General features: G+C 43.9%; 2 protein-coding genes across 2 annotated transcripts; both read right to left on the bottom strand.

The window, feature by feature from the left end:
* Positions 1-53: 53 nt before the first annotated feature.
* Positions 54-25,356, bottom strand: Bnip3 (BCL2 interacting protein 3). Its single transcript, XM_076445308.1, has 6 exons — positions 25,084-25,356; positions 16,236-16,401; positions 14,213-14,300; positions 3,702-3,775; positions 2,185-2,340; positions 54-2,091 (listed from the first exon to the last, which is right to left on the bottom strand). The coding sequence occupies exons 1-6, from the start codon at positions 25,124-25,126 to the stop codon at positions 2,040-2,042; spliced, it is 579 nt and encodes a 192-aa protein (XP_076301423.1). The 5' UTR covers positions 25,127-25,356; the 3' UTR covers positions 54-2,039.
* Positions 14,239-16,229, bottom strand: LOC143219293 (uncharacterized). The gene is made up of 2 exons (XM_076445309.1): positions 14,654-16,229; positions 14,239-14,594 (listed from the first exon to the last, which is right to left on the bottom strand). The coding sequence occupies exon 1, from the start codon at positions 15,738-15,740 to the stop codon at positions 15,357-15,359; it is 384 nt and encodes a 127-aa protein (XP_076301424.1). The 5' UTR covers positions 15,741-16,229; the 3' UTR covers positions 14,239-14,594; positions 14,654-15,356.
* Positions 25,357-26,902: the final 1,546 nt, after the last annotated feature.

Raw genomic sequence — 26,902 nt, 5'->3', positions numbered from 1 at the left:
GTAATTATAATAACTTTGACGCTGCAAGGCTCCCAGAAATAAAAGACCCGATATAATATATAGAATTATTATTGAAAATACAAAAACCTGCGTGGCTAATTCCTACTTACATCGAATACGCACTGTTTCATAATATACAGCATCTTACACTGAATACACGGTACAGATATTATATTCGTCGTCAGTGAAAAACCGCGGTAAATCTTAGTAAAGCGATAGCGGTCGGCTATCGAGTTGTTTCTTTCTATTATGTATGCCTTTTTTTATTCCTTTTGTTGTTTACTTTACCATAGTTCATACCAACCACACATTGTGCTATCGAAAGATAAGCGCGGTTCGAAGAGTTTCGCGGGAGAATTGTAAGCGTCGCAAGTAACTGGCAAAAGTCTCTCAAATGTAGGAAGGATCGTTCAATTGACTCGAGGTTTCACGTCGAAATTACGCGAGCGATCCCCCATTTCGTCTCTCGTCGAAGCTTCTGTGTGTACTGGACGATACAAAATCATAGTTCGCGTCGTATAAAATCGCTGTCGCATATTCCAAGTGCATCGTCGATTATCAAACCCCTGGCAGAAGGTATTCGATCCATACAACGTCGATCATCGCAAGCATCCGCATAGTTAAACGTGGAAAATATTTTGATTCGCACAGGCTATACACGAGAAAAATGGTTCATCTCATAATGAACAAGAACCCTAATCGTTTGATTAACCTTTTTTTCTGAAATATAATTAACTGAATTATCGGGTAAGTCTACCATATATGGAATAGTATGATTCATTTTCAATATAAGGCTCTCCCGTAGAATGCTTTTTGCCAGGGGTGGCACCTAATAAATTCATAAATTCGTAAGATCAAAAACACGCCAATAAAAGCAAACGTTTATGTCCGAATATATGCAAATTCTTAATTTCTAACGGAAAATTAAAAAATTAAATTAGTATCGAAACGATTCTTCACAGTTTCACCATACTCGACGATAGGCGGCGTCGCAAACGTAGTAAAGGAAAAGAAACAAACATCATTGAACAAGATAGAAAATCGTGAACGCGGTCATACATTGTAACTCACTTTCCAATAAACTCTCGTCTTATTGTATTTCTATATTACGAACAGATTTCAATTATTACTCCGTTGAAAGAAGATACCATTAAGCTCCATTGACTCTCTATATAACATGTATCACACTCGAACAAAATTTGCCTACTCGTGCCTGCATTGAACGTCGATTTCAATGCAGTCGAATGTCTCCCTTCGCAATTCCTTTCTTTCCAACACGACTACTCTTTCTCTCGCTCGCTCTTTAATCTCCTCCAATCGTTATACTCTTTCATAGTAATTGCCTCTAGCTACTTCCCACTCTCATAAACATTCTACATATATCTGTTCTCTCTCTCTCTCTCTCTCTCAACGTTCTCCTCTCCGTGTAATAATTAATAATTAATTATAGATAAATACTATCCAAGCTATACCTACATATAGACTATCGCAGATAGAAACGCATTTAGAAACGGTATAAAATGGACATGTTCCTTGTTGTATCAACAACGCGCTAGACTATAGTAATAAATCATATTAATCTTGTGTATGTTCGTGTGTACGTGTCTCTGTATACGTCTACAATGCTTTTCTTCTTCATCTTCCTCCTTTCATTCTAAGCAAATGCAAATTGCGTATACGGCTTATGAGATAATAAACGCGGCGTGTGTCCCGATAAGTACACATCGTGACTTTTAAGTTCTGTTTGTCGGGCAGGAAAGGGTTAAGACGAATATAGTGCTAATATGAAACATCCGATGGTGGAGGCTAATCGGAATTCGAGATGTGTCTGTTTCTCTTGATTGTTATCGGTTTTACTGTGGTGTTTGTTTGTTTTTTTTCTTGTTTAGTCAATGTTTTAGGCTCGATAGACCATCTTCGCTCTTCAGTCTTCTTTCTTTCGCAACTCGTTTTTTCTGGACCAACCCGTCGCTCCGTTCCCTCAGCAAACATAAGCGCAGCAATCCTTACACGTCCGCGGTCCTGACCGGCGAACTTTTTCACTCAATAGTCACGCTGGACGTTATGAATCCTCGCCTGGTCAGCCAAACTCTGCAAAATGGGCACAGATTTTAGTATAGAACTCTGAGAATCATATTTAATACTCTCGCCCTCGATCCGTTCAGCTCCACATTTCATGCTTACCCCAAGCCAGCGCCGACCAGCACGGACAGAATGTTTGTAATAAAAAGAGTGTAGAGGACCTCCTTTGAGAACAGACCAATCTTGCCGACCTTTGTAGTTCGGATGCTGTAGGATTTCCTCTTGTTTGTTCCAAGAGGGTGCTTAAATTTCCAGTCTCTGAAATGAAACAACGATATTGAGAGCAAAGCTTCCTTGAAATATGCACCGGGAAAAATATAACTGTGGAAAACTGGGGATGGTTTTGTAATTGCGAAGTAGACACACTTTCAGTGCTACGTAAAACTAGTGCTAATAAATTAGGTGAAGCGATATACCCGAATGAAAATTGAAACTTTGCATTGTGCATATACGCTTTCAAGTAGCACTAGAGGCCGGGAAATTAGGAGTGAAGTGTTGCCAAACAGAAATGATGGCTTTGCACTGTGCTAGGAAGTTTGTAGGAAACTATGCAGAGTAAAGTAGACCGTGTTATAATAAAGTAGTCTGGAAATTGTCAGCTTGGTGGAATAATTCCCAAGCCGAAGTTATTATTTAAAAGCAAGCGTGGTATAGACCATCTCGGAGAATTTCTGCAGTTTACGCAGCTGTTCCAACAATTCCGGAGCAACAACACGGAGTGTTCGACCCCGTTCGGACACGGCGCGGCGGAATCCGCGCGTTCTCGACAGCGCGCGATTTGAACCGCGCGGACCTTGTTTACATTGGCTTATATGGATTCGTTCTCACGCATCCGCGCGGTCGAACAATCGAAAAGAAAAATCGCGCGGTTTCCGCCGTGTCTGAACGGGCTCTTCATAAATATTCGCGATCGCGGAAAACTGAAATATGTTCTTCTGTCTTTGCTGCTGTTTGTAATACTGACTCACTCTACATATATGTATAAGATTACAACGATGTACATAGCTAAGGATACGAATGTTGTTAGAAATATCAAGTTTGACGGACTGGGTCAAACAGAAGCGTATTGACTCTGCCATTGCGCTTATCGTACCTCAAATAAAATAGAGACCTTGCTTATTTATTATTATATACGCTATCGGTGTGTATAATCTATATAGACGATGCGGTTATCGCTGTAAGTAGGACACGATCTACTTGGCGACTGTTGGAATGGCAAAGGATCTGTGCGAGGATGGTTCTGAATATTTCAGACTACAGAGTGACGCACGGTAGCTAAATATGCAGAAGAAAAAATCAAGCATATCGTTAAAATAAAGGAACAATTTTCGGAAAGGGGGATCGTTTGTTAAACAAATATGTACAAGGCGGGGCATTGAAGTCGAAATACAAAAATATCTCGGTTATTTATAGCTGTTGGAAATTTCCAACGCATCGACGATCGTAAAAGGTAATTTTGATTTGAGAAATCTTTCTGTATCGTCGAACAACGTGTTTCTTAAAATAGCATTGCTTTGTCTCGTGCGGTTTTCTTCCCGCGACCATAAATAACAGAGACATTAGGGCATTCCCGTTCAAGCGAACCAGCGTCTTGCTCGTTTGTAGAGTAGTTTGCATACTTTGGGGGCGCTTGGTCCGGACGCGAACTCCACTCGTAGATCCAGTCGGTGTTTTTGTCCAGAAGCTCCGATTCCTGCAACAAAAAATACAAGAGAACACCTATTAGCACGACGATTACTATAAATCCGAGGGAAACGCGATTCGAACGGGACTCGTTTCGGTATAATCCCGCTGGCGAATCGGATCGCGAATCGTTTAAGTCGTCGGGCGAGCGGATCCCGTGTCCTGTCCGCCGTGTGTCGTCCAGTGAAACAGAAGATGCACGCGTCAGAAATGAATTGAAAGTCAGTGGGATCGGTTTACCGGTTTTGTGCGTGTAACACAAAGCTCGAGCGGGTTTTTCTGCTGGGCCGACGACGCCATGGGAAACCGACGCGCGACGCAGATCGGTTTCCTGCCGCTGCGCCGCGCCGCCTGGAAGAATTCGATCACGACCGAGAATCGACCGCGGGTCGTTGCGCAACAGGATCGAGACCTCGCGATTCCACGCCCCATTCTTTAATCGACCGAGAAACTGATCTCTCTTTTGTCAGAAATTCTTTCGACAGCCAACAAACAATCTCAATGATTCACTCCTGCCAAGCTTCGCTTAATCAGCCAGACCGATCTCTCCTGCGCGGCTTCGAATTTCAGGAAACAATCGGCAAAGTAACAACTTTTTACAGAATTTATTATCATGCATGAATGTTCAAATTTCTGAGCCTGATCTATTCACGCAACGAAAACGTTTCCGATCTTTCGGCTTCGAGCGATTGCAATGCATTCGCGAATGCGTCAGAAAAAAAATGTCTTTAATAGAAATAAATAAATGTCTTAATAAGGTAAATATCCTATACCTATCATCTAAATTATATCATCTATCGGTGTAAATGTCTTTCGGAAGACATCGTCGACGACTTTCTCAAAATGTTCACAGCGTTCGATTCAACAATTAGAATCAGCAACAATTAGAAGTTCATTAACATTTGCTATCTCTCGAATTCGCACGAGCATTATGCGTCCGTATCTCACGCGATAGTAAAACAAGTACATATAAATATTATGCTCTTTAATTGTTCGTTGACAAGCGATCGTACGGTGGAGAAGAATTACTGTTTTCATTGTTATCTCGTTCACTTGAGAGAACGAAAAAAGTAAAAGTTGATTACTCGAAGATAAAAATGATCGCAGACGCAGCAGCTCGTGGCCGTGCTCTCTTATCTATGAATGACTATACATACCGGGGATATGCACCACGGTCTAAGAGAGCCGCCCAAGGATAACATCTATTGGCGATCGGCCAATCGCGAGACGATCGCAATCTCGCTATCGTTGTACACGCGTCGCACGTCAACTACGCCGCGTTTGTTTGTAAACAATCGTCGGGTTCGCGAACACGCCTAAATTTATATTTCGCGTGCGAGACGAATGGCGCTTCGCGACCCGGCACATTTAAACTTCGTATTAATACCAAAATTTTCTACGACGTTCCACAACATATGTATTACGCTTATTTTTATAGAAAATACATCACAGGGTACGGCAAAAGTTTCGAAACTTTCTACATAAATTACTGTGCAACTAAATTTCTATTTATTAAATCGAACTCAACAATAATAACATTGGAAATCAAGAAATAGAAACGAGACATCTTCAATTTTTAAAATTTTTCAACAATTTTCAATTTCATCTTCCCAATTTTGCTATAAATACATAAAGACCCGCAGTCTACTAATCATCATCCCCCAAACAAGAAATTTATGGTAATATTTTTTAATTTCACTTAACGCGTAAACATTAAAAGCTAATAAATTAAATATATTGCTAAGAAGATGTTTGTTTTATCCCTTTTAAATAGATAAACGACGACAGTAGTTCCCCATTGACGTTTTACACGTATTTAAATAGCAGACAACAGATCGTTAATTAAACTTATCAAAAGGGAAAGACTTGAAACATCGAATAAACTGTTGCGTTTAGCAAATTAGCGCTCGCAGGACAAATCGATTATTGTGATTTAAAAGTGCTCGACAGCTCGGGTTTTCTCAACGGGGTGAAATCGTATTTGTTGCTGTGTTATTTTTAGCAGCTGATATTTGCCTCAATCCAGCTAGCAACGCTTAGCGCTTATCGCTACCGTAGTTGCGATAACGTTCGCGAATTATCGACCGCGCGGGAATCCAAAAATCCTAATTCGGTGCGCAAACATGCGGTCCGTGAACGGGTTTTCCTTTATTTGAACAGATTATTCGGTGTAAACACGGTGTCACAGCGATACCGCGTAAGTCCCCGATAGTCGGGTTTCCGATCGTTTTTCTTTGAAAACAACTCTGCTCGTTCTACACGACTTCGTCCTCGAATTTTTCTATTAACAGTGCCATTGTTTGTCGCTGAAATGCAGGTGCGATCATTTGTACACGTCGTAAACGAACTGTCGCGTCGGAGGAGCTCGAGGAACCTGGAATAATTATTTGTTCGACTATATGCATATCGAGCTCACGGAAAACGATAGCTAGCCTGTGGTGGATCGTAAATAACTTCTAGTTTATTATTTTTTCCATTAATTCTCCGGTAACTAAATTTGACGTCGCGGAAAACCGCTCGCGGAAAGCGAACTATAAACGCTCCCTAATTTGACCGTGACTTGTACAAGACAAACGTAACTTTTGCTGAATTCCTCAATATCCAATGTACCAATTTCATTTCCCGGTCACGCCTTCAGCGTTTGCTCGAAAAATTGGCCGACTAACAGATCAAGAATTCGTCGTGTCAGCTACTCCGCAATTATTCGTTAAAATCTCGTCGCTCAAGGCTGCGGATAAACGCCCGTAGCCGAATCAAACTAGTTCGGCGAGGTTTCTCCGTTTGTTGACAGATTATTAAAGCCGTTTTCAGTTCCCGAGAAGCATTCCGTCCCGTTTCGTTCCCCTCATTGCGATTCCGTTCATGGAGATGAACATTTGCATAGGCGACAGCGAGCTGCGCCGCTCGCTGCAAACGCGCTAAACGACGAGCAAACGACGCGCGACGATGCAGTCGAATAGCTGCGACAATGCCGGGGGGATACACGGGATTATTTGCAGCGACGTTACACGCTCGTTAACCACCGTCAAATTTATTTAAATTGTTTGCCAAGTGAACGGGCAGAGCATCGGCGCCGACGGCTCTATTTCGAGAAATAGTGCCCAGTTCGACCGAAACCACCGCGTGATTAAATTTTACCATGAATCAGTGAAGCTTCCGTTGCTCAAAATTGCGCGAACCGCTTTTGCGTGTCTACCTGCGCGGGCCGAGTGGCGCCAAAAAGATCAAAGATGGATGAATCATTTCCCACGACGCCTTAAAACTTTCAGATTCTCTGTGTGTTCGTTATATTGATCTATTTTCGTGGCGAACAACAAAAACTTGGCTTACAATTAGTCTCTTAACGTGCAACACAGCTCTTTCTTGTCTTTCAATTTTGTGTAGTCTTGACGACGCACAGTGCGCGGTACCCTGTGGACAAAAATCTAAAAATTCATTGTCTAACATCCATTGGATTCTATGTTGAACATGAACTATGTTTTAACATCTAAATTATCATGTTCATCAATAGAAAATTCAAATAATTCAGCAGGGGAAGCGTTTTTTTCTCAATAAAATGCTATATCAAGCAGTTTATTGATTCAAAACGTCAATTACTTTCATGGTACAGTAATCGCGCGTTTAGCGGTCGTCTGTGCGATCACTGTCGAGTGCCGGATATATCGTGAACACCACAACATTTGAAAGAAATTTCTCTCGAAGGAAAATAGATGCGGTAAGAGCGTTTGTTGAGGTGGTGCCTCTGCAGATCATCGAGGGTTGATTTTACATTTCAGAGGAGCGTAACAATGGCGTGAAACACCTAAACGACCGGAAGACATTGTCCGAAAGAGACGCAGGAAGCATCGAAATGCTTCCGTTTGACTCACCCTCTCGATTTCAATTGCCCGGCTCGATTACATATGCGGGAATGCGGCGAAGAATCGATTTTCAAGGATATCTTTCGAAGCTCCGTCTCGCGATTGGCCTGAATACCGAAGAATGCTTGCCCACGCGTACCTGAATAATCAATTACATATAAAGTAGACGCGAATATGAATTTGAATTGACTGCGGAAATAAATGGACATCCTCGCGGTCAGAAATGCACAAGCGAAGAGATGCGCCGTCGACGCCGAACGCATTTAGAAATCGGGAAACAATCACGCAGAGAGCTCGCCACTCGAGTGCATCCATTTAGCCTCGAATTATCCGGCTTTGTTTAATCTCTTCCCATCGGGAGGTAAACATCAAAGACTCGCGCTTGGTAAGCTCGCTTGAACTATGTTTTGAAACGCGATGAGTTGCAATTTGCAGCGACGTGGACCTTTGCTTGGTGGAAAATCCTTTTAAGGTCGGTTGAGTCGGTTTCCATCGGTAGCCCGGTTAGGTGCAGCATCGCGACGCATTCGACAAGAGGCTTGGTTCAGCTTGGTTCCTCTGAAGTTGCTCGATCGGAGGCATTCTCAAGTAATACCCCCACTTCTCCGGGCCACGCGGGTATTCCTTGAGGATGCTTCCGATCGAGCAACTTCTGGACATGCCTGCTCTATGCGCAATGCGCATCCAAGAACGTTGCGCTCCGGCACGAAAATTTTGCCAAGAAAAAGCTAACTGATAAGGTCCTTCAACCTTATTTCATTAATTACTAAATTGTACATTTTTCTGTTAACATTAAAATTTTCAACGAGAAACAAAGACCAGATAAAAATTGATTTCATATCCGAAGTATTTCAATAGATTGTGATAAAATATTGGCGTTGCCGAACACTTCCGAAGTTTCAGGGTTTTGTAATTCGTAGGCTTTATCTTCATTGTATACAAACGAGATCCACAATCGTAAAACAAAAGCAATCGTATTCAGTGAAAAGAAATCTTTGCTAATCTGGTACCCTCACTCGTGAAGCACTTCCAGCTTTATCGAAAAAAGACACACACTCGCCGAAGAAAAATGTGCTTATCAATCACTCGTTGTCGAGCTAGCAAGTTTATCGATTCCTGGTGGCCGCGACTTTTTATTCACGAACTCTTCCGAATCTATCTCGCTCGTAGATCCTATCGTGAACCTCTTTCGAAATCCGTTCCGCTTCGCGATCGTTTACCAAATCGGGCTTGGTTTGTCTACGAGTTTCTACCGATTCTTTTTTTAACTATTCTCCCACGCGGGCAATATAAAGGTCCACGGGAAGATTTTATTGCTGTTGGTTAAAAAAGAACGACCATAAATTAGCGCGACAACTGTTCGGGGATCTAGGAGAGCCGATTTAGACCAGATGAACGTGCTGCGCTCCAAATGCGGAGACCTTGTGGGAAAATTGGTAGCCAGATGTTAGGAGTGTTCTCTTAATTCGAACATTCTAACATCGGACGCAATATATATTGTACGAAGTTCGGTTAAGATCTGAAGAGAAGTGATCTCTCGCGATCACAGGGACAAATTGATTTCATTGAGACCCACAGGAAACGTCTCATTCCCGAAGGAATTGTCGACGCAAGCAGTATCTAGCGACGTGTAAGAATCGATCTAACTTCGGTGAACTGTGCGAGTCACTTTCCCGCCGGTGACAAAGGCGTTCGAGGTACAAAAAGAAGTCATCAAGAACCGGTCGAAGGAAATCAGGCTACGTACGTTCCTGCCCACGGCGAGTTGATTCGATACAGCGAGTGGTCCGATCCCTGGACAATTCCGGATTGGTATGAACGGGGTTCTACGTTGCTCCCTTGACACGTAGAACTTTCGACATACGTACTCTTTTATCTCGTGTCTCTTTCTCCACAATTGTTCCTGCTGGGGTCGCTGAGAGACGGCAAACCAGTCGAACATAATGAACATTCGAGCCCAGGAATAAAAGACAAGCTCCATCAGGAACAAGAAGCATGAACAAAATCAGGATTCGGAAAGGATTGGTTTCGCTTTCGAGCAACATTAATTCTTTTCTCGTTATAGTGCAGTGATAAACGTGCGATATTTGACCGGCGCGGCGCGGCGGCAGAATTGTGTAGAAAACCGTCGTTTATGCGAACCGGTTCATGGAAACGCGACTCCTCGCTCGGATTACGCGGAAGTGGAACTCGTTACGTTCACAACGTCGCGTAACAAGCAAAAGAGAAATTTTTATCGAGCGGTTTATTCGCCGTATATAGGGAAACGCCAAGCGTACTTTCTACGTGTATTAAAGTGCTCTGTGCATTCGTAGCTGCATTTCAAGGTAGAACCTACAGCAAAACACGCTAATGAATTAAGAATCCCTGGGCAGAAACAAGAACGCGATACCGAGAATAAGGTTTCATTACAATCGTAAAAATGCACTGCTAGGAAATGTGATTACCAGACTGTGGATCTTTATGCAAAATAAAAAATGTTTGCATTGATCGTAGTCCTTTCTTTTCCCGATCACTCTTCATGTCTTCGCGACTTCGCGGAATGTTAAAATTGTAGCAAATTGTTCGCGTTTTCTAATCCACTGCATTCACCAGTGTGCCAGGAAGTGAATTAATTTCATTTGGCAGGAATTATCGAATTTCTCTTTTGAATGCGTTCATCAACTAGAAAAGAAAAGGCCTGGCATCGAGCGTGTAGTTTGCAACTACGTGCAATTCGAAAACCTTGAGGAACTAGCATGAGTCGCGAGAACTGCGCAAAAGTAACACGTGGGACAAGAATCATCCCGTGGTTGAAATCGATGCTACTTTAGAAAGGGACTCTTCTCGATTAGGTCGAGCACCGACGCAATTGGGTTCATCAATAACTAATTCGCCAGTTTCGAAAAGAAACGAGGCGACTCTAGTTTCGTAAGTTTCACACGGATGAAGACTATAAGCTTCCTATGTACATACTCCGAAACGTGCGATGCGCGCATCGGTGTCTATACTTCGTGAAACATGCATCTGTTTCAATTTCGCGCTGCGCATTACCGATTCTTTTTAGTTTGTCTGAACCCTGGACTATCATGTGTGAAAATGATAACGGATATAATTGGACTCGTCCTAGTTGATATTAGAAACGTGTTATCTTGTAAAGAAATCTACTAACAAGCATTAAAAGCGATTCTGCGCCTATAATTTCAGTAATTGCAAAATAAGTGCCGTTTCAATAATCGTGAAATAAGAAAACGTTTAACCGTGGTTGGTATAGTGTGTTAGAAATGTTGTGTTACTTTCCGACTCATTAATCCACAATCTATTCACGAGTTACGTCAGAAAATTTCAATATTGGGCATCGTTTCGTAAAACAGCGATGCAATATTTCCATTTAAATGGCTCCACATCGTTTGCGTGAACTCGTGTGTAAAGAACCGATTTCTGCGGCGAATAGAGTGCAATATTAATGCATCGCGACACGTTTCGCCGTGCATAGGAGACTTTAGGCTTACGGTACTCGAGGTTGCGGCCGGATAAACTAACAGAGGCAATTCTAAGACCCGCAATTATCGATGCGTCAGCTAAGAACTCGTTTTATATCAACGGTCGCAGGCGTGCGCGTCTAGGAACCCAGTGGCGTTTCGTCGCAAAATGAAATGAAACGATACGAAATTGAAACGAAACGCGGTGCTGTATTGGCATAGGTGCTCTCGCGCCCCGTAGATCGTTCACCTGCGTGTTCGCGCGTCTCCGTTTCCCCGTTACGAGGGATCACGCGATCGCGAGCCAGCGAATCGGTTCGCGATTCTCATCGCCGCGCAAAAACCGGTCCTCCCGCGGCCCGATTGCCACGAGCCACGAACCGCTTCGAGAGTACGCTCCGTGGAACGCGCAGACGCTTCACCGGTCGCAATGCGCTCGCGTGGGATTATGATAATTCCTCTGTTATGCTCGTTTCGCGTGAACGCTCTCGCGCCGCGCCTCGGAGAAGGCTCCTTTCGTTCGGCTGCAACCGTTGTGATCCACGAATCGCAAATGTTCTTCGTTAACTAAATCTTCTCTGGGCCTGGAAGCTGGGGAATTTCGATGTAAAACAGACTTCTATATGTAGATTCTACGTTCAGCAACATTGCACAGCGATGCGGCGAACTAACCTAACGCTATAAATCTTAGATTGTAGACAAGAAACACCGCGTTGCAACGCACTGCGATGGAACCTACGTTGCAGCAAGAGGTCGTCGCAAGCTTGATCATATCAGGACAAGATTATATCAATCACGCTGCACGGTGCACAACCTGACAACCGAGAAAAACAAGCACCGGTATATGACTTCAGCGAGGCTTGTATCAAGCCCCGTTTCTGCGTCGTCGAATCATTCTCGAATCATTCGAATCGTTGCGCTGGTACATAGTAGTGGGGAATGGTCGGCCGTTCCACTACGAGAGAGCTCGCCACCAAGGTCGTTCATTCGCATTACTCGAGAAACGGTGATAAAGAGAGAGGGAGAGAGAGGGAGAGAGAGAGAGAGACCTCGTTCTCTCTTGTCCGAACGACGATCCGTTCTGGCGAACGGGACACACGCGCGATTAAAATAACCACGGTGTGGGAAAAACACCGCAACTGTGCATCCCGTGGCCTTTCAGGAAACGTAGAAACCTCGGGTCGAGATGTTCTATTTATAATAGTTGATCCAAGTGGCCAAATGCACTGCGGATTGCTCGAAGAAGACGGGAGGAGAGGGAATGCGCTCTCCGAGACCTCGGGAACCTGTACTGCAACGTACTGCACCATAGCGCGTCATATACTATACTGTATCGTAATGCAGAATGGCGCGTTACTCTATGGGCAACTTGGACAAATGCCCGGGGCCCCGCGCGCTTGGAGCAGAAAATGTCTAGCTTGTAAAATTGTGTAACGGCCCTGGCTATTGATAAACAACATCAATTTCTACGATGGTTTCACGAAACTCTCCCAGCTTGTAACCAACCATGTATGACTCACAAAGAGATCCTTCTTTTGTCCATCTTGTCACGATTAAGCAACGCGCTCATGGAAAATCCTTAACGCTTCTCCTTCGCGTCTCGTTATCACGCATTACTCATGCCGTTACATACGCAGATACAATTGTCTTTGTTGCTATTTCCGAGCACCGTCTCCAACAGATAAATCGGCTGATAACGAGAACGATCGCGTGTCTCGCGCGACCGAGTCAACCTGCCATCCGCATTTAGTAAATAGACTATATTTGCCGAAGTTGTTATGCAGTGTTTACACGGTCCACCTAAAGATAAGAGTACCTCGGCATTTTCCGTGCTACAACGTGACCATAAGCTCTCGGGCACACCGATTCCCCGCTGAGACAAATAATCCGCGTGAATCGCCAGCAAACAGTCATCGGTGATAATGTTTTATCGCAACCGCTCCCATTGATTCGCGTATCGCGTCTGGTTCCGCGATCATTAGTTTATTTTTGGAAAGATTGCGAACAATACTATCACAAGGAATCGCAAATACAATCATCGAAAAAACTATTTGCCTTCAGAGCGTTTTGCATGTTTTATGTTGTCACAATGGTCCAACTCTAATTTAGTCTCCGGCAATTTTAATGAAAACTCAATTGGCACAAGTGTAACGTTTGCTGAAATTAATTATTAAGCCCGAAAACGAAATGGGCCCGCGTGTATCACGTCATGGATCCGAAGACGAATCGATCAGAGGGGCAAAGGGACGATATATCACCGTTGCCGAACAGGTGTCCCGTGACCCACAAATACGAAAGGGTTTCACTCGAGAAGTCTGCGAGCCGTAGACTTGGAAAACTCGCCGACTACGTCGCTCGATAAAACCAGTTGCATGTCTCTCCGTGAAATTGAAGCGAAAATAGACCGGGGATGAATGGACGGACTCGATTTCGCTGACGGAAACGAACGAAATGGAAAACCCAATTTCCCCCCAAAGATAAATGGTTCTATTCTTGTCTCATACTTTCTTTATCGCGCGCTACCACCCCTGGCAAAAAATAAATCAATTAAGATTACGAATGTGATCACTAGACTGTGAATTTCATATTATTAACAAGAGAAATAAATTTCTATTCGATTTCTTTCTCTTCTGAATGACGAATAAAAATCTTATTGTTGGATTGTTGGTAACAACGCGTCAGCTAGAAAGCAAAAGTTAATTTAGTTACGTGTGAGAATCATCATGACTTTGACGTTAAATCAGATGCCAGGGGGTAAGAAACAGAACGCAGCCCTGGTCCTTTATCTCAAGTGGATAAAAGACTTTTATGCCATGTCTCTTCACTTCGAGTATAGCCTTCAACGCGACACGACGTTCTTCCAAGTTCAGTCAAATAAACTAGAGTTTAGAAAAGAATATACTGTTTGCAGTTTATTCAACTACCCATTTCCAATACTTATTTCTCACGAAGATCCACAGTCTAGTGATTGCTAATAGAATTATTTCAGAGATATCAATAGAATAATAAATTCTTCAAATCGAGAGCGTTTTATTTGCTCCCAGTGTCATGGAATGTCTCCCACGTATCGACCACGCACAGCTATACACATACACGGCTCTATTAGAAATCGATTATGGAACTGACCTTGTTGGAGCTGTAATTTATATAAACTCCCTTGAGCTCGTCTTCGGTGGACAGTTCGGTGTTGGGGCTGTTCGGCGGGCTCTTTGGGCTGAAACAATAAGATTTCACACGGTTTACACAATTCCCACATCTAGCGCGTCACAAGTATAATAGCAAAGTAGAATCACAACGTAAGCCTCTCATCCATGAATTCGAAACATTCACAACGGTCTTACTCATCGATAACTCTGACGACTTTGTATTGGTTGACCTCTGTGTATGGTACGATACACGTTTCCACATTTTTACGGTTTTCTGCCGATCGTTCGCGCCGCACTGCGGAGATTACACGCGAGCCTCCATTATCGGTGTTTCGGAAAGGGGTTTTGACGCTATTTTCAACCTATTACGACGAAGGAAAATAAATTTTTGATCGACTCCCGTGTAATGAAGAATAAATACCTGAAGAACCGAGGAGTTTAATATAGAATTTAGCATCCTATAAATCTCTCGATCAATTTTTATCGATCCTGCTACACCTGGGTCTATTCTAATAATTGGAAATTTGGGATGGTGTTGATCGTAACAGGTGCCAAGCCTAGTCTAAGATCTCGGACGGCGATGACCTCATCAAACGCCTGCGTCGCTAGTTAGCAAACCGAGAAACGGCGAATAAATGTCGTTCCTCATTCGCGAGAGATTCCGAGAAGTACAGATCGAGTACGATAAACCTCGAGAAAGGAGTTCGTTACCCCGATTATCTGAAAACTCGATCGTTCTAATAGGATAATATGAGACGGTGACGCGTGCGTTTCTTATCTATCGTGACGTCGATGCACATCTAATCACGCCTGACCTTCAAGGAGCGCTATCGACGAACGTACTGGGAAAAACTGGGGAAAGAACTGCGTCGCAAATCGCTACGTTTGCTTTCCTCGTGCGAGATGACTATGCTTGAAATCATCGATGAATCTGGAGCAAGAGAAGCATCATTTCCGGCTGAAGTATGCTACAGAACGAAGGGGTTTTAAGTGGTGGGAAGATAGAGGTGTCTGGTTTAGCTCATCTAACAGCGCGATACCTGAGCGACATCGTACTAGCTCACCGAGTAGCTCCATCGTTCAAATGTTTCGAATATTAAAATAATTTAAGTAACCTTCAAAGTCTAGAGCTCTTGAAGTAGGTTCAAAGAGGCCAAAACGTCGGGCATAAAACTCGCGAAACGGAAGGTAGAGGGTGTACAAGAAAAGGGTGTTTGTCCGTTCTTTCTTTTTTTCTTCCTCCATCGGGCGGTCTTGAAGAGAACCAACGCCCACGAGTACAAAGAGACCGGCCAGAAAAAGATCCCCCGGTCCGGAGACCCGGACACTGCGTTCCATGCACCTCGGCATCTCTTCTGACTCATGCGACCAGTTATTCTTTCTTTTTTCCCTGCACAGCGGCCGCCGCGCCGCTCCGTTCGTCGACTGCGCCAAGAGAAACCAAACCAGACTTTCCAGCGAACTGACTCCGTGAACTCTCTCGGGTTGCTCGTGTAAGCCGATTTCATAATAGACCCACTGTTATACACCGCTCGGCCACTCCCCTCCGACAATCTCTGACCGCCGATCGATTCGCCGTTCGAGAGGTCGCGGATTCACTTTTCTCTAACGTTCTGTCCCGAAAACAAACATGTTTTCATCAGCCAAGTCCGCTTTTGATGAGAATCGAAATTGCAGCGATATCGAAAAAGACGCGGTTGTAGAGTACACGTCCACGCAAGGGCACCCAATCTCCAATGACCTCGAGAAGCTTCACAATATTATTCTATATTACTACATTATTGTACCAAAAAGGAAATGTGTTGACAATAGTGCTGGACCTAAGACGACCTCAACTTAAGTGACAAGGGTTAATCGACTTGTGGGAGAAAAAAAACGAACACCACAGGGTTCACATAATGGCTCAAGGGACGCCGGAGGCGTTTGCTTTTCTTATCCCGAGGATCTTCGAAGGATGAAACCTTTAGACCATTTTCCAAGGTGTGCAGGAAAGAGGATCTTACCTATCTCTCGGTGTGTCCCGACGGGAGGAGGCCAACGAATGCCTCGCTGATGATTGCGTGGAATCCCTTTGTGCCTCCCTGAGAAGTCGCAGGTACTCCTCGCCGCCGCTGCTGAACGGCAACGGCGTTATCCTGTCAGGTACATGATTCAGTTCCACCCACGACTCTGCGAACAGAAACAGGGGTCCTGGGTTATTCACGGTGCACAGGCAGAAAAGGGAAGGTAGTACCCTGGAAGATCGTTAACTATAGAGCGAGGACACCTGAGTCATCGGTCGGGCCGAGACGGTACGCGCAGCTCGTTTTTCCATCGATTGCTAATGTTTTTTTGTAGCTAACCCCGAACCACAATGCAGGCAACGTCGCGCGATCTTATCTTTTGGAGAATATGTGTACATATGTATGTGACAGGAAGCGGAGGCGCCTATCGACTCGAAACCGTGTTTTTCATTATGGTCGTTGCTCAAAACTGGTTTCTATTGCATATTAGCTGCTCACCTGTTAAACAAACGGTTCAATTGTTGGACTGTGGATGCGTTTATAACAAAAATGAACAGAGAAAACATACAACAGAAATTTTGTATCAGCACTTGTTCCAGTCAGCGTGAGGAACATTTTTGATCAAGAGTAATTTTCAGAAGTTGAACAGGAAAGCTACTTTTCCAGCTTCCTTTTGGTACAGCGCAATATTGCGAATTCTATGAATAGAATTCTGCTAGATAAAGTTTTTCAGCATCGGTCTTCGATAACACCTTGTTTACTTCGCTAGCGACGTTGATCGCAATCAGCTTGGTCTACGGTCACGAACAACATTAGCTGCGAGTGAATTACGGTGACTCAGAGGCGTGATTGGGGAAAACAAATTCTACAATGGCTATAAAAAGAGTAATTGCATAAGATGAATTTCACGTTAGATGTCTACATCGTACGATCTTGAATGAAATTCGAACGACAAGATTCACTAGATCCTGCGTGTCAAAAAATTGAGAAGCAAAATCGAATCCTGTGTAGTAAAAATCGAGAATCGTTCATTACGAGAGAAGTTCATGGGCAAGGTCCTTTAGATCTGACGTGGTAACTGCGGATCGTGCCGCGTCACCGAAGACTATACATACATATGTATACTTGATTGACCCCGGTACGATGGAACAGAGGATCTATCTTCCGTGTAGGAACGTTGTGTGATTGTTAATCGATCCATGGAAGAATCGATCGCATTGTTCTCGAGGTTTTAGCTTCCAATGAATAGCCGGCGAGAGAACAAGATCTCTCGAGGAACCAATTTCAAGGAAAAATAACCGTTTCCGGTTATTGTACGCTCGTCTATCCGCGGTGCAGAGATTATTGCGTAAGGGTATATTGATCGATTGAATTACACGAAAACGTAATGTCACGGAACTTCACGCTCCAATTGCGGCCACGTGCGGCTCGGGTACATGTCAGTGTCCCCCGCGTTCCTCGCATAGATTCACATAGATTTGCGTGCGGTTTGCTCGTCACGTGTTACACGACAATCTTCTGTATTGTGTCCAATGATTCATCGCTGGTAATCTGTTTCCTATTTCAGCATCTATGATCTTCCACACCTTACGAGAGAATGTAAATATTCTAGGTCGGGTGAAATAAGAGAGTTAATAAGGGACCCGAAGAAATCGTTGGAGTCTCGGATAAGTAAATGCTAGAAAGGATTGTAATAATGTACTGTTCTGCGAATCTTCGAGTATCCTCGCACCATCGCTGACCACGTGGCACTTGATTTCTCCGAGACGCCCGCGATTTTCTTCTGCCTACAATTAGCCACGTTGCACAAAAACGCCTTCTCTCTCTTCCAGATAACGCAATCGTCGCATCTCGCAATACCAGTAACGAAACGAACGCTCCGACGTCACGAGAGACTCGGTTAATGACGGTCTTCGACGTTTTGCGAACTTGGGAAGCGGATACGCGATGTGTATTACGTGATTCCCGGCACGCTACACTGGTTTTTCTCTCTTTCCGTCGGGTGTACGCTATTTTAGTAATTAACCACGCGAATCAAACACTTTATTGCGAGAGAGAGAGAGCCCGTTCCCGGAACAACTGTGATAAGAAGATGCAACCGCAGCGACGACGCCACGCGAATCTCTTCGTTTGATTGTCCCAATTGCACAACTTCTCACGATCGATTTTCCGTTGCTATATGTTTTAGCTCCTCGCATTTTATCGAATTTCACTCTTCGACTGATTCGTTTGTTTTGTCACTGGCAGATTATAGTTAATCGCCAGTCTGTAATTACCGCCTGCTTAATCGAGCCAATTATTTTTCAATTATTTTGGATTAATATATTATTAATTTGGACCACTTGGAAAACATATCCCCCTCCTCGTCTTTGTACGACGATTGCATTACTTCGAGAGTAATAAATCCCGACAAGGGTTGTCTCTTCGTCTGGTGAACGCGAACCAACGTCGTTTAAACTTCAATGGTCGAGCGATGCGCTTCTTCTAGCATCCTGCTTTTTCTTCATCAGCTGCATCGAGACGCTGTGCACTGACTTGCACTTTGGTGTACTAGGTTGTGCTTGTCTTGCATATTTTGCTGGGCATCTCGATGCAACTTGGCTGGATAGAAATTTTCTTCTCTTCGGGAACGCTCGAAGAAAATGATTCTCTTCTCCGTTCCATCGTGGCTCTGTGCGCTTGCGCCGACTTGCACTTTGATATACTCGCCTGTACTTCTGTTGCATATTTTGCAGAGAATTTATATGCAACTTGTATGAAAAGAAATGTCAGAAAATGAAATAAGAAACAAATCGGAATTAACACTGTGACTAACACTTGATCGAACTAATTGCTACAATAAATATTGTCTTTTCTATTCGCGCATTATTAAATAAATTGTTCTGATTTTGTACGAATTTATTTATCTTTCCACATTTTTTTTTTCCGCTGACGGAGACGCGAAAAAAGTTCTCGCCGTAATTTGCCTGAATCAATTCGAGCCTTTTGTCGCGAACGCGCGGATTAAGCAATTTACACGTTCGCGGGCGGTCGAATCGACGCGATGGCACAATTTCGACCCGGTGAATTTAATTATCGAAAACCGAGGGAGGTAATGAGCGAAGTCTGGCTGGCAACACCCGCTGCTTTATAAAGCTCGTATCAAGCGTGCGGCGAGGCGATAAGCCGCGATACACGCGCCACGACATAAAATGTACATTATTGTGTATAATGTATATCGGCTACCTATCGCCGCGACGATAAATAACTCGACTCGACCCGACTCGCCTTCGAGGTAATCGACTGCTGTTTTTAATCCTGTTTTGTTCTTTGACGCCTGACGTCAAGGAACTCTTTACCGTTCACCACCAAATTAACCTTACACCTTAGAAATCTTTCAAGTTTAAAAGATCCACTACCACGCAGGTACACAACGTTAATTACCAGTCCCGTTTCCGTTCATTCGCGAGCAGTTATAATAAATCAAAATTTTCCTTATCGATTCATCTTTCTATCGTTTGACATTTTACCCAGCTATCTTTGCCATAAATGCATAAAATCCGCAGTCTAGCGATAAACTATAATCGCTAAATGTCAACGATCTTATTTCGTGTCAAGGAATCTAGATTCAGTGGAAAATTAATATCGACCCGGTGATGAATGAAACGGCTTCGAACGCTAGAAAAATGGTCGTGAAGCTGGATTGTAAGGGGAGCGTCATCAACCTGCATCAAATACTTAATTGTCCATATGTGCACACCCGCGAAATGGTCAGGATAAACATGAAGAGGCTGCGCCAATTAGTGATACTCTCCAGCATCGTCCAGCACCGTCAAAGCTCCCTGGATTCGGCTCACGCGACGAAAAAGAAAATACGAAGACGGAAGAAGCAGAAGATAGAAACCGAATGCACTTGTTACTCTTTCGAGGAGTAAAATCACTATCCTCTTCGAAACTTTCGATCGAAATTCTTCTTCGAAAGACACTGTCGAGCTTCCTTCAATTTTTATGAAAGACTCGGGCGCTTTGCTCATCTCGAATTCCAGGCATCTCTGAAGTTAATGATTCCAAGCGGTAATCAAGCAGCCAGCAAACCCAGGGAGCCGGGAATGCAGTCGAAACAGGAGCGGATAACACATGAATGATTGAGAGGCATTAGCGAAACTAGTTTCCGAAGTGCGAGGTAGCCCGTCGCGATGACTTTGTAAATTTATGGTCCCGATTCTTGCGAAGTTGAAACGCGATAAGCGTATTAGTGTCCGACTGTGTGTATGTGTTGGGACTTTACGCGTGAAAATCGTGTGGACGACCAGCTAGAGCAGGCTGGGGCAGCGAGGCCACGCCCCCCCCCCCCCACTCCGTGAAATATAATATTCTTCTACTATAGATAGAGCTTTTGCTTCTCTGTGACAATTTTGTAATTTCAATTTCTGTGTGATCTGTCCATTGCCTGTGGCTTCCTAGCGCGCGAGAATCGTACAGATGAATTGATAGAGGAATTATTGTACTGTGAGACATTGCTTCTATCACCGAGAGAACTCCTCCCACTCTGGCGTCACTTGGCCCCGAAGGGTCGCGTTGGGCCAGGACCTTATTTTCCCCACGCCTGCAATTAATTAACAACCTAGCAACCAATTAGCGAGCGATTCACCGAAATTGCAGCTCCCTTTTCCAGCAGCGTATCCAGAGTCGCAATTATCATGGAGTATGACAAGATGGCGTTCTTTAATAGAGAAACTTTTCAGCAGCCCCCAGGAAAGTTTATTCATTTCGGGGATTGGTCCAGTGCAAACGCTGTTTCTGAGTTCGTCGAAACGAGGAGTTCAAACGGCGACCTGTTTTCACGCGGTTTTCACACTCAAACGGTTATTTGAGCTGCGCTTGATGCGAAGTAGCCGAGGCGAGGACTCTACCGAACAGTGTGATAATATCGGCTGTTAGGGGAAGATAAAGGGGGGGGGGGGGGACGGACACTGTCGCCGCGCCGGGATGAACGCACGAAAATTACCAGGAAACGTCACGTGCCACGAAATCACGGCGGGTAGGTGGCCTTAATAAATTGAATTAAGGTCCGCCAACGGGCGTTACGGTTAAAAATAGACACAAACGTGTCCCCCTTATCATCGGTCCGTCGCTTCAATCTAACGTTCTCCACGCCGCGCCGGAGGCGTGATGGGAGACGGTATAACAGAGTACACAACCATCAAAGGCTGTCCATCAGCAAGTATTATCTCTGCTAAATATAGGAAGAATACTCTGCTTTGTCACTGAAACAAATTGCATAAAGTATAGGAAAAAAGTTGTTCTTTGTAACGAGGACTACCGTCTGGTAACATATTTATCAATTTGTTAATCAGAAGAGAAATTGTATTCGAGAGTCGAATTCACCCCGTTGAAAGCGAATTCGGGTAGCTAAAAAGTTCTTAGAATTTTTTGAATTTCCGGTATCGTTTCTCGGTAAGACCTAGGCGAGCAGTAATCCGAGTATGTAGTAATTTATTGCGAAGTGAAATACGCTGTTTGCAGAGAAAGAGGAGAATGTAAAAAAAGGGCCCCTCAAGGGGAACAGCGGTAATTGTCCTGTCCTAATGGCCGAAACGCAGCGCAGGTGCAACATTTGAGTCTCGTCTGCGGAGCTCCGTACACAATAGCCGCCGTGAGTCGAGTCACGTACGAAGAGATAGGTAGAGGTAGGTAGGTGGTTGCCTAGCAATGCTGGCCTCGGGTCAACTTTTTCAGAGCCAGTCCGAGGACTGACGTCAGCTATACGCGCGCTCCTGAGGATCGTCACGTAAAGTATAAACGGACATATCACAGCCTCACAGCTGCGCGGTGCACGGCCCTCGCTCCCGGAAGAGCGGCATTCTTCAGGAAACGATAAACTTTCGCTGTATCGAGCGTCCGGTTAGACGTCCGGAGATAAAATTAGGCGACCTACAGCTGAATCCTCGGCGGAGGGACGATTTTTAATATTAATGCTAACCCCTGTGTCGATGGAGCATGATCGAGTTCTGCTTCGGGAGCCGCCGAGTTCCCCTGGGAAGAGGCGTCGAGGCAACGTTACAGTAATTTTTGTTTTAAACAGGTTGTAGCCTGTAGTTTGAACTTGTGTGAACCCGAGATGTGAACAAGAAAATTTTCAAAAAACTGTGTTAATATCTGTCTACATTGTAGGAGTGGGATGAAATAAAGGAGTAACTCTGAACTTTTCAGGTTTCATTAAGCTGGGCTAAGAGATTTCAGAGAAACCACCCTGAAAGAATGGATGATTGATTATGAATGTAAGCGTTGTATTTGTTGGGTTGCAGCTGTGGATTAATCTTTTTGAGAAGACGTAGGAAGATCCTGGGAATCTTATTTTTGGGTTGTATGGCAAAAGGTAAGAAGAAAATTGGATTTTTGTGTTTAGGGACGTTCCAGAAAGTTCCAGGGGGAACAGACAGATAGAAAACGGAAAGGATATTGGCACGTGCAAGGTCCGGCGTTAAGGTATCGAACAATTGGGTCACTGTCCCGCGGTTCACTCGAACCAGGGGTTCTATTTACACGGACCCGATGAAACGTGGCACTCGGCCAAGTTCAGGGACTCCGTTGTCCGACTTTCGCGATTGTTCCGAGTATTGTCGATTTTCCAGCTGCATCTGCTCGGGAAAAATCATTAAAAGAGAGAAAGAGAGAGAGAGTAGAGACGCGATCAATGTCAGGAAGCCGACCACGACGTTATCGAGTGATTATTGTGACGCAATATTTCCTTTCGTTATGCAGGTGCAACACAACAGGTATCGGCCGCGTGCTGCTAGCTGCGGTCAATTATTTATTCCCAATAACAAAACCAGATAAGAACAATGGAAAGTTGTTGGTCATCGTTACGCTTCGATTCACGCCCGTGTGGGCCAACAAACCAATGAACACATTGTTCAATCCATTGATACGTGAATATTAATCCCGCTTTCACGGACGTAATTTGAACGCGAGTTAAAAAGTTCAAAAACATTCATAAACGCTGAGCTAATGAACAAACAATGTGTGCTCGCAACTACTAGACTTCAGCTTCGACTATCGTGAACAATAGCCATTCAAGACCTTCGGGGAGCTAAAGATTTCTTTTTCGCATCCACTTAGCATTTACAAACACGCGCGTCTTCGCGTGCGCAAATGTTGCTGTTCAACACCGAGACTTTCAACTAATATCGAGACGCGTTCATCCGTTAAAAAATTGCTAAACAACGTTACAACCATTTTCTTATTATTCAACGAACTAATTGCTAGCCGGATATAACTGGAGAATAGAATCCTATCTGAATTTGAAAAATTGTTACGAATGTCAAGGGGTGAAAAATCGCAGTGCGAAATGATCGATTAATCGGAACCGCACATTGTAAGAAAGGAGAACGGAAACTGTGTTCGCAGCCGGTTTTAAGATTATGGGAGGGAAATTATTTATAGGACATAATGAAGTTATCAGTTACAATTCCAGCAGTGCCGACGCGTGGATTCCGCCGAGATTCAAATGTTCGTGAACGTCTGACTGTGAGGAGTCTCTAAAAATCGTAACCATGGTTACATCGGGGGTGTTTAGATTCCCGAGATTCTCCCGACCGCCGCGCCGCATGCCGAAGAAACATAAATAAGAGCTATTTTATCCGTCGGTCTTTCCCCCTATGCGGAAACTGTGCTGCAGTGTGAGCAGTCGACGAACCGTTTCCCGATATGTACTATTATTTTTCATGGCAGAAATATTACGTACAGTGTACAGGCTAGAGCCACGTACTGCAAGATATAAAGCTAGTCAAATGTTCTTTTTATGTATTCATTTATTACCCCGCATTTCCAATAAAATGTTTATTGGCCATAGAGCGTTCCCTATCAATCGTGTCTTTTCGGGTGGTTGGTAATCTCGGAAGGATTTACGCTAAAATGAAAATTTCCCGACTTTTATCCATTAACACTTATCTCCCTGTATCGAGTGTATATACATTTGTCCTCACTCTTTTATCGAAACATGTTGGTTTTAGAATAGTGTCATCGCGGGGTACGGCAAGATAAATCCGAGAACAACAGGCGGACATAAAGATTACGGTATCGTAATACCGCTCCGGAAAAAGAAATTAAGCTCTGCAATGCGGCATTAATTGACGCACCGTTCACCGGGCGAATGCAACACAGTTGACTAACGTTGTTCCCGTGGAATTTGTAAAATGTCGCGAATCAATAGACTGCGGACCAAAATGAATGATTCCCCGGGGATCGAACTATGTACATACTATGTATGTAGATTGTAGATACATACATATCCCGATTCCTTTGTGAATCTTTCGGCGTCTTCACCGGTGCAACAGGTCCCCCGGTTAATTCGCGTGCGATTAAACACGAAAACGAATTTCCGTAAAAATCCATAAAACAGTCGAAGGCTCCGAGCAATTGCCGCTCGACAAAATTATGAAAGCTAGGGTAAAATAATTTCGGGGATCTTGTGTTCTCGTCTATAAATCGTAATTTGGTGAATACTGTCGGTGACGGGTGATCGACACAGCCCGGTCGTTTCCTGTCACGCATTCGTAAACGACGCGATATTCAACAATTTTACCACCGGCTCGTGTCAGGTTAGAAAAACAGATGATCGCGCCAAAATTTTCGAAAGAACGCGCACGCTTTATTCACGATAGTTTCAACAGTTGGATCGTGCGAATACGAAAAACCGTAGAAAACGAAACGTTCTGGCAGAGTGGGAATCGTACATGTGCGAACGTCTACAACGGAAAAGAGAACGAGATCGCATTTGTTTACGCGTCAACTTCAGACCCGCGAAATGGCCGCTTTCGTCTGACAGCTGCTCGGATCGATCCTTTTGAAAACGGAGTTTACTCACCGCCCAGGCTCTCGTCAGAGGTAAATTTCACCGTGGACGACATCGCAATGGCCGAAGGCACTCGCTCTCTCACTAAAACCGGTCGCGGCACTTACTAACAGTCAACGAACACTTTTCAACAACAATGCCACAGCACAGAGGCGACGCATCCGCGACGAGTCACCGTGATAAAATGGATAAAATGTTCGATGGTTCGGCGAGCCGGCCGAGCCTGCTTTGTTTTGACGAAACGTCAACACATAAACGTCACGACGGGACAACCAATCGCTGCACTCCCTCGCCTCTATGTAAATACTGAAATACACTGCTCGAGTCAAGTTGCCGTTGCCGTGTATTTGCCCCGGGTGGGGCCCCTACATCCCCTCCACTACTCGATGTCGCTAACAAAGAACGGTAGTAGTGGCAGAGGTCCTTGCGTTTGACACAGATGTCGCCGCAATCTGGCGGGAACGCGTTCGTATTTGAAACGAGCATCCCTTCAGAGAACAAATTAATTACCTCTCTCTCATTTACATGCGTGTCCTTATTGATTTTCTTTCAAGGTAATTGCTCCGGTCGGTCAGCTACTTAAGGGGGTAGACTCGTTTTACCAAGATTGCAAGGATGTGGGATGGCGTGGGAAGCGCCAGATAAAAAATCAATCTAGGCCGCAATCGCCCTTAACGTCCTATTTTGACGCTTACGAGGCGTAATTTCTATTATTCGGCAGTGTAATTTGCATTATACGGAAGCGCATACAGCTGCGCATGTAGCTATTTTCATTAAGCTGCGATAGCTATATTTACATGCTGCCGAATAATAGAAATTACGCCTCGCAAATGTAATTTTACGATTGATCTCTTATCTAGCGCTTTGACTACTAAAAAATCCCATCTTTGCATTACCGAGAAATGAGAACGCGCATATCTCACATCCTAGCAATTCTAAAAACGAATCTACCCCGTTAACCCTCGGATCAATTTTTTAAAACATATTTTTGGTAGTATTTCTTGTAGACATATCAGTCTTTCTGTTAGTCCTATATAACAGCTGTTCATTTAGTTTAATCGCTCGAAACTGAATAATTGAATGACGCGCGATTTGTATGTCTGTATTCTGTATACATGCATTTTATGTAACAGTAAAGTAAGGAATTTTTTAGGAAAACTATGCTTTTCCCATACAAAAGATATGCAGTCTTCTGACAACAATAAATAACAGGACTTATGGGATGACCTAATATTTGAATTCCGCCATAATACTGTGCGTGTCAGTTCCCTTGACGATGGAGCGGAGTAGGGGAAACCCAATTTGCTCGTGGCTCGTGGGTACCGGGTACAGTACGAAAGTAGGGAATGACGCCGATGACCGCGATAGTTCTCCTACCAATGACTACGTGACTCAATCCACGTTCTTAAGTTTAGAAAATGACGCAGAAAATAATGCCTGCAGATGCTTGTAACCGCACGTACGATGCGATTCCGAAAATCTGGTGGAGCGATCTTCGAATACCGAGAAAATAACTCTATTTTTTATGAACATATATATATATATATATATATATATATCCGTTTCATTATTTTCTTGGGACTCGATCGAACGAACATAGAAATTTTATCGAAATCTACAAGTCGGAGCCTTGATTCTCTTCTTTTACGCGTAACATCATTGTTCTGTTGTTTCCCTTAATTTTCTAATTGTATGCGCATACGCGTGTAATCAGATACGCGATAAATCTACGCGTTTACGTTGTTTCCTGTTTTAATAATCATTCTACTCGATTTATTGCACTACGCCGGATCACTTATTAGAATATCAGCAAATCCTTTGTCGAATTATT

This window comes from Lasioglossum baleicum, unplaced genomic scaffold (assembly GCF_051020765.1).
Source record: "Lasioglossum baleicum unplaced genomic scaffold, iyLasBale1 scaffold0021, whole genome shotgun sequence".
In the NCBI taxonomy this organism is placed as follows: Eukaryota; Metazoa; Arthropoda; class Insecta; order Hymenoptera; family Halictidae; genus Lasioglossum; species Lasioglossum baleicum.
This window is presented reverse-complemented; position numbering and strand designations above follow the sequence as displayed.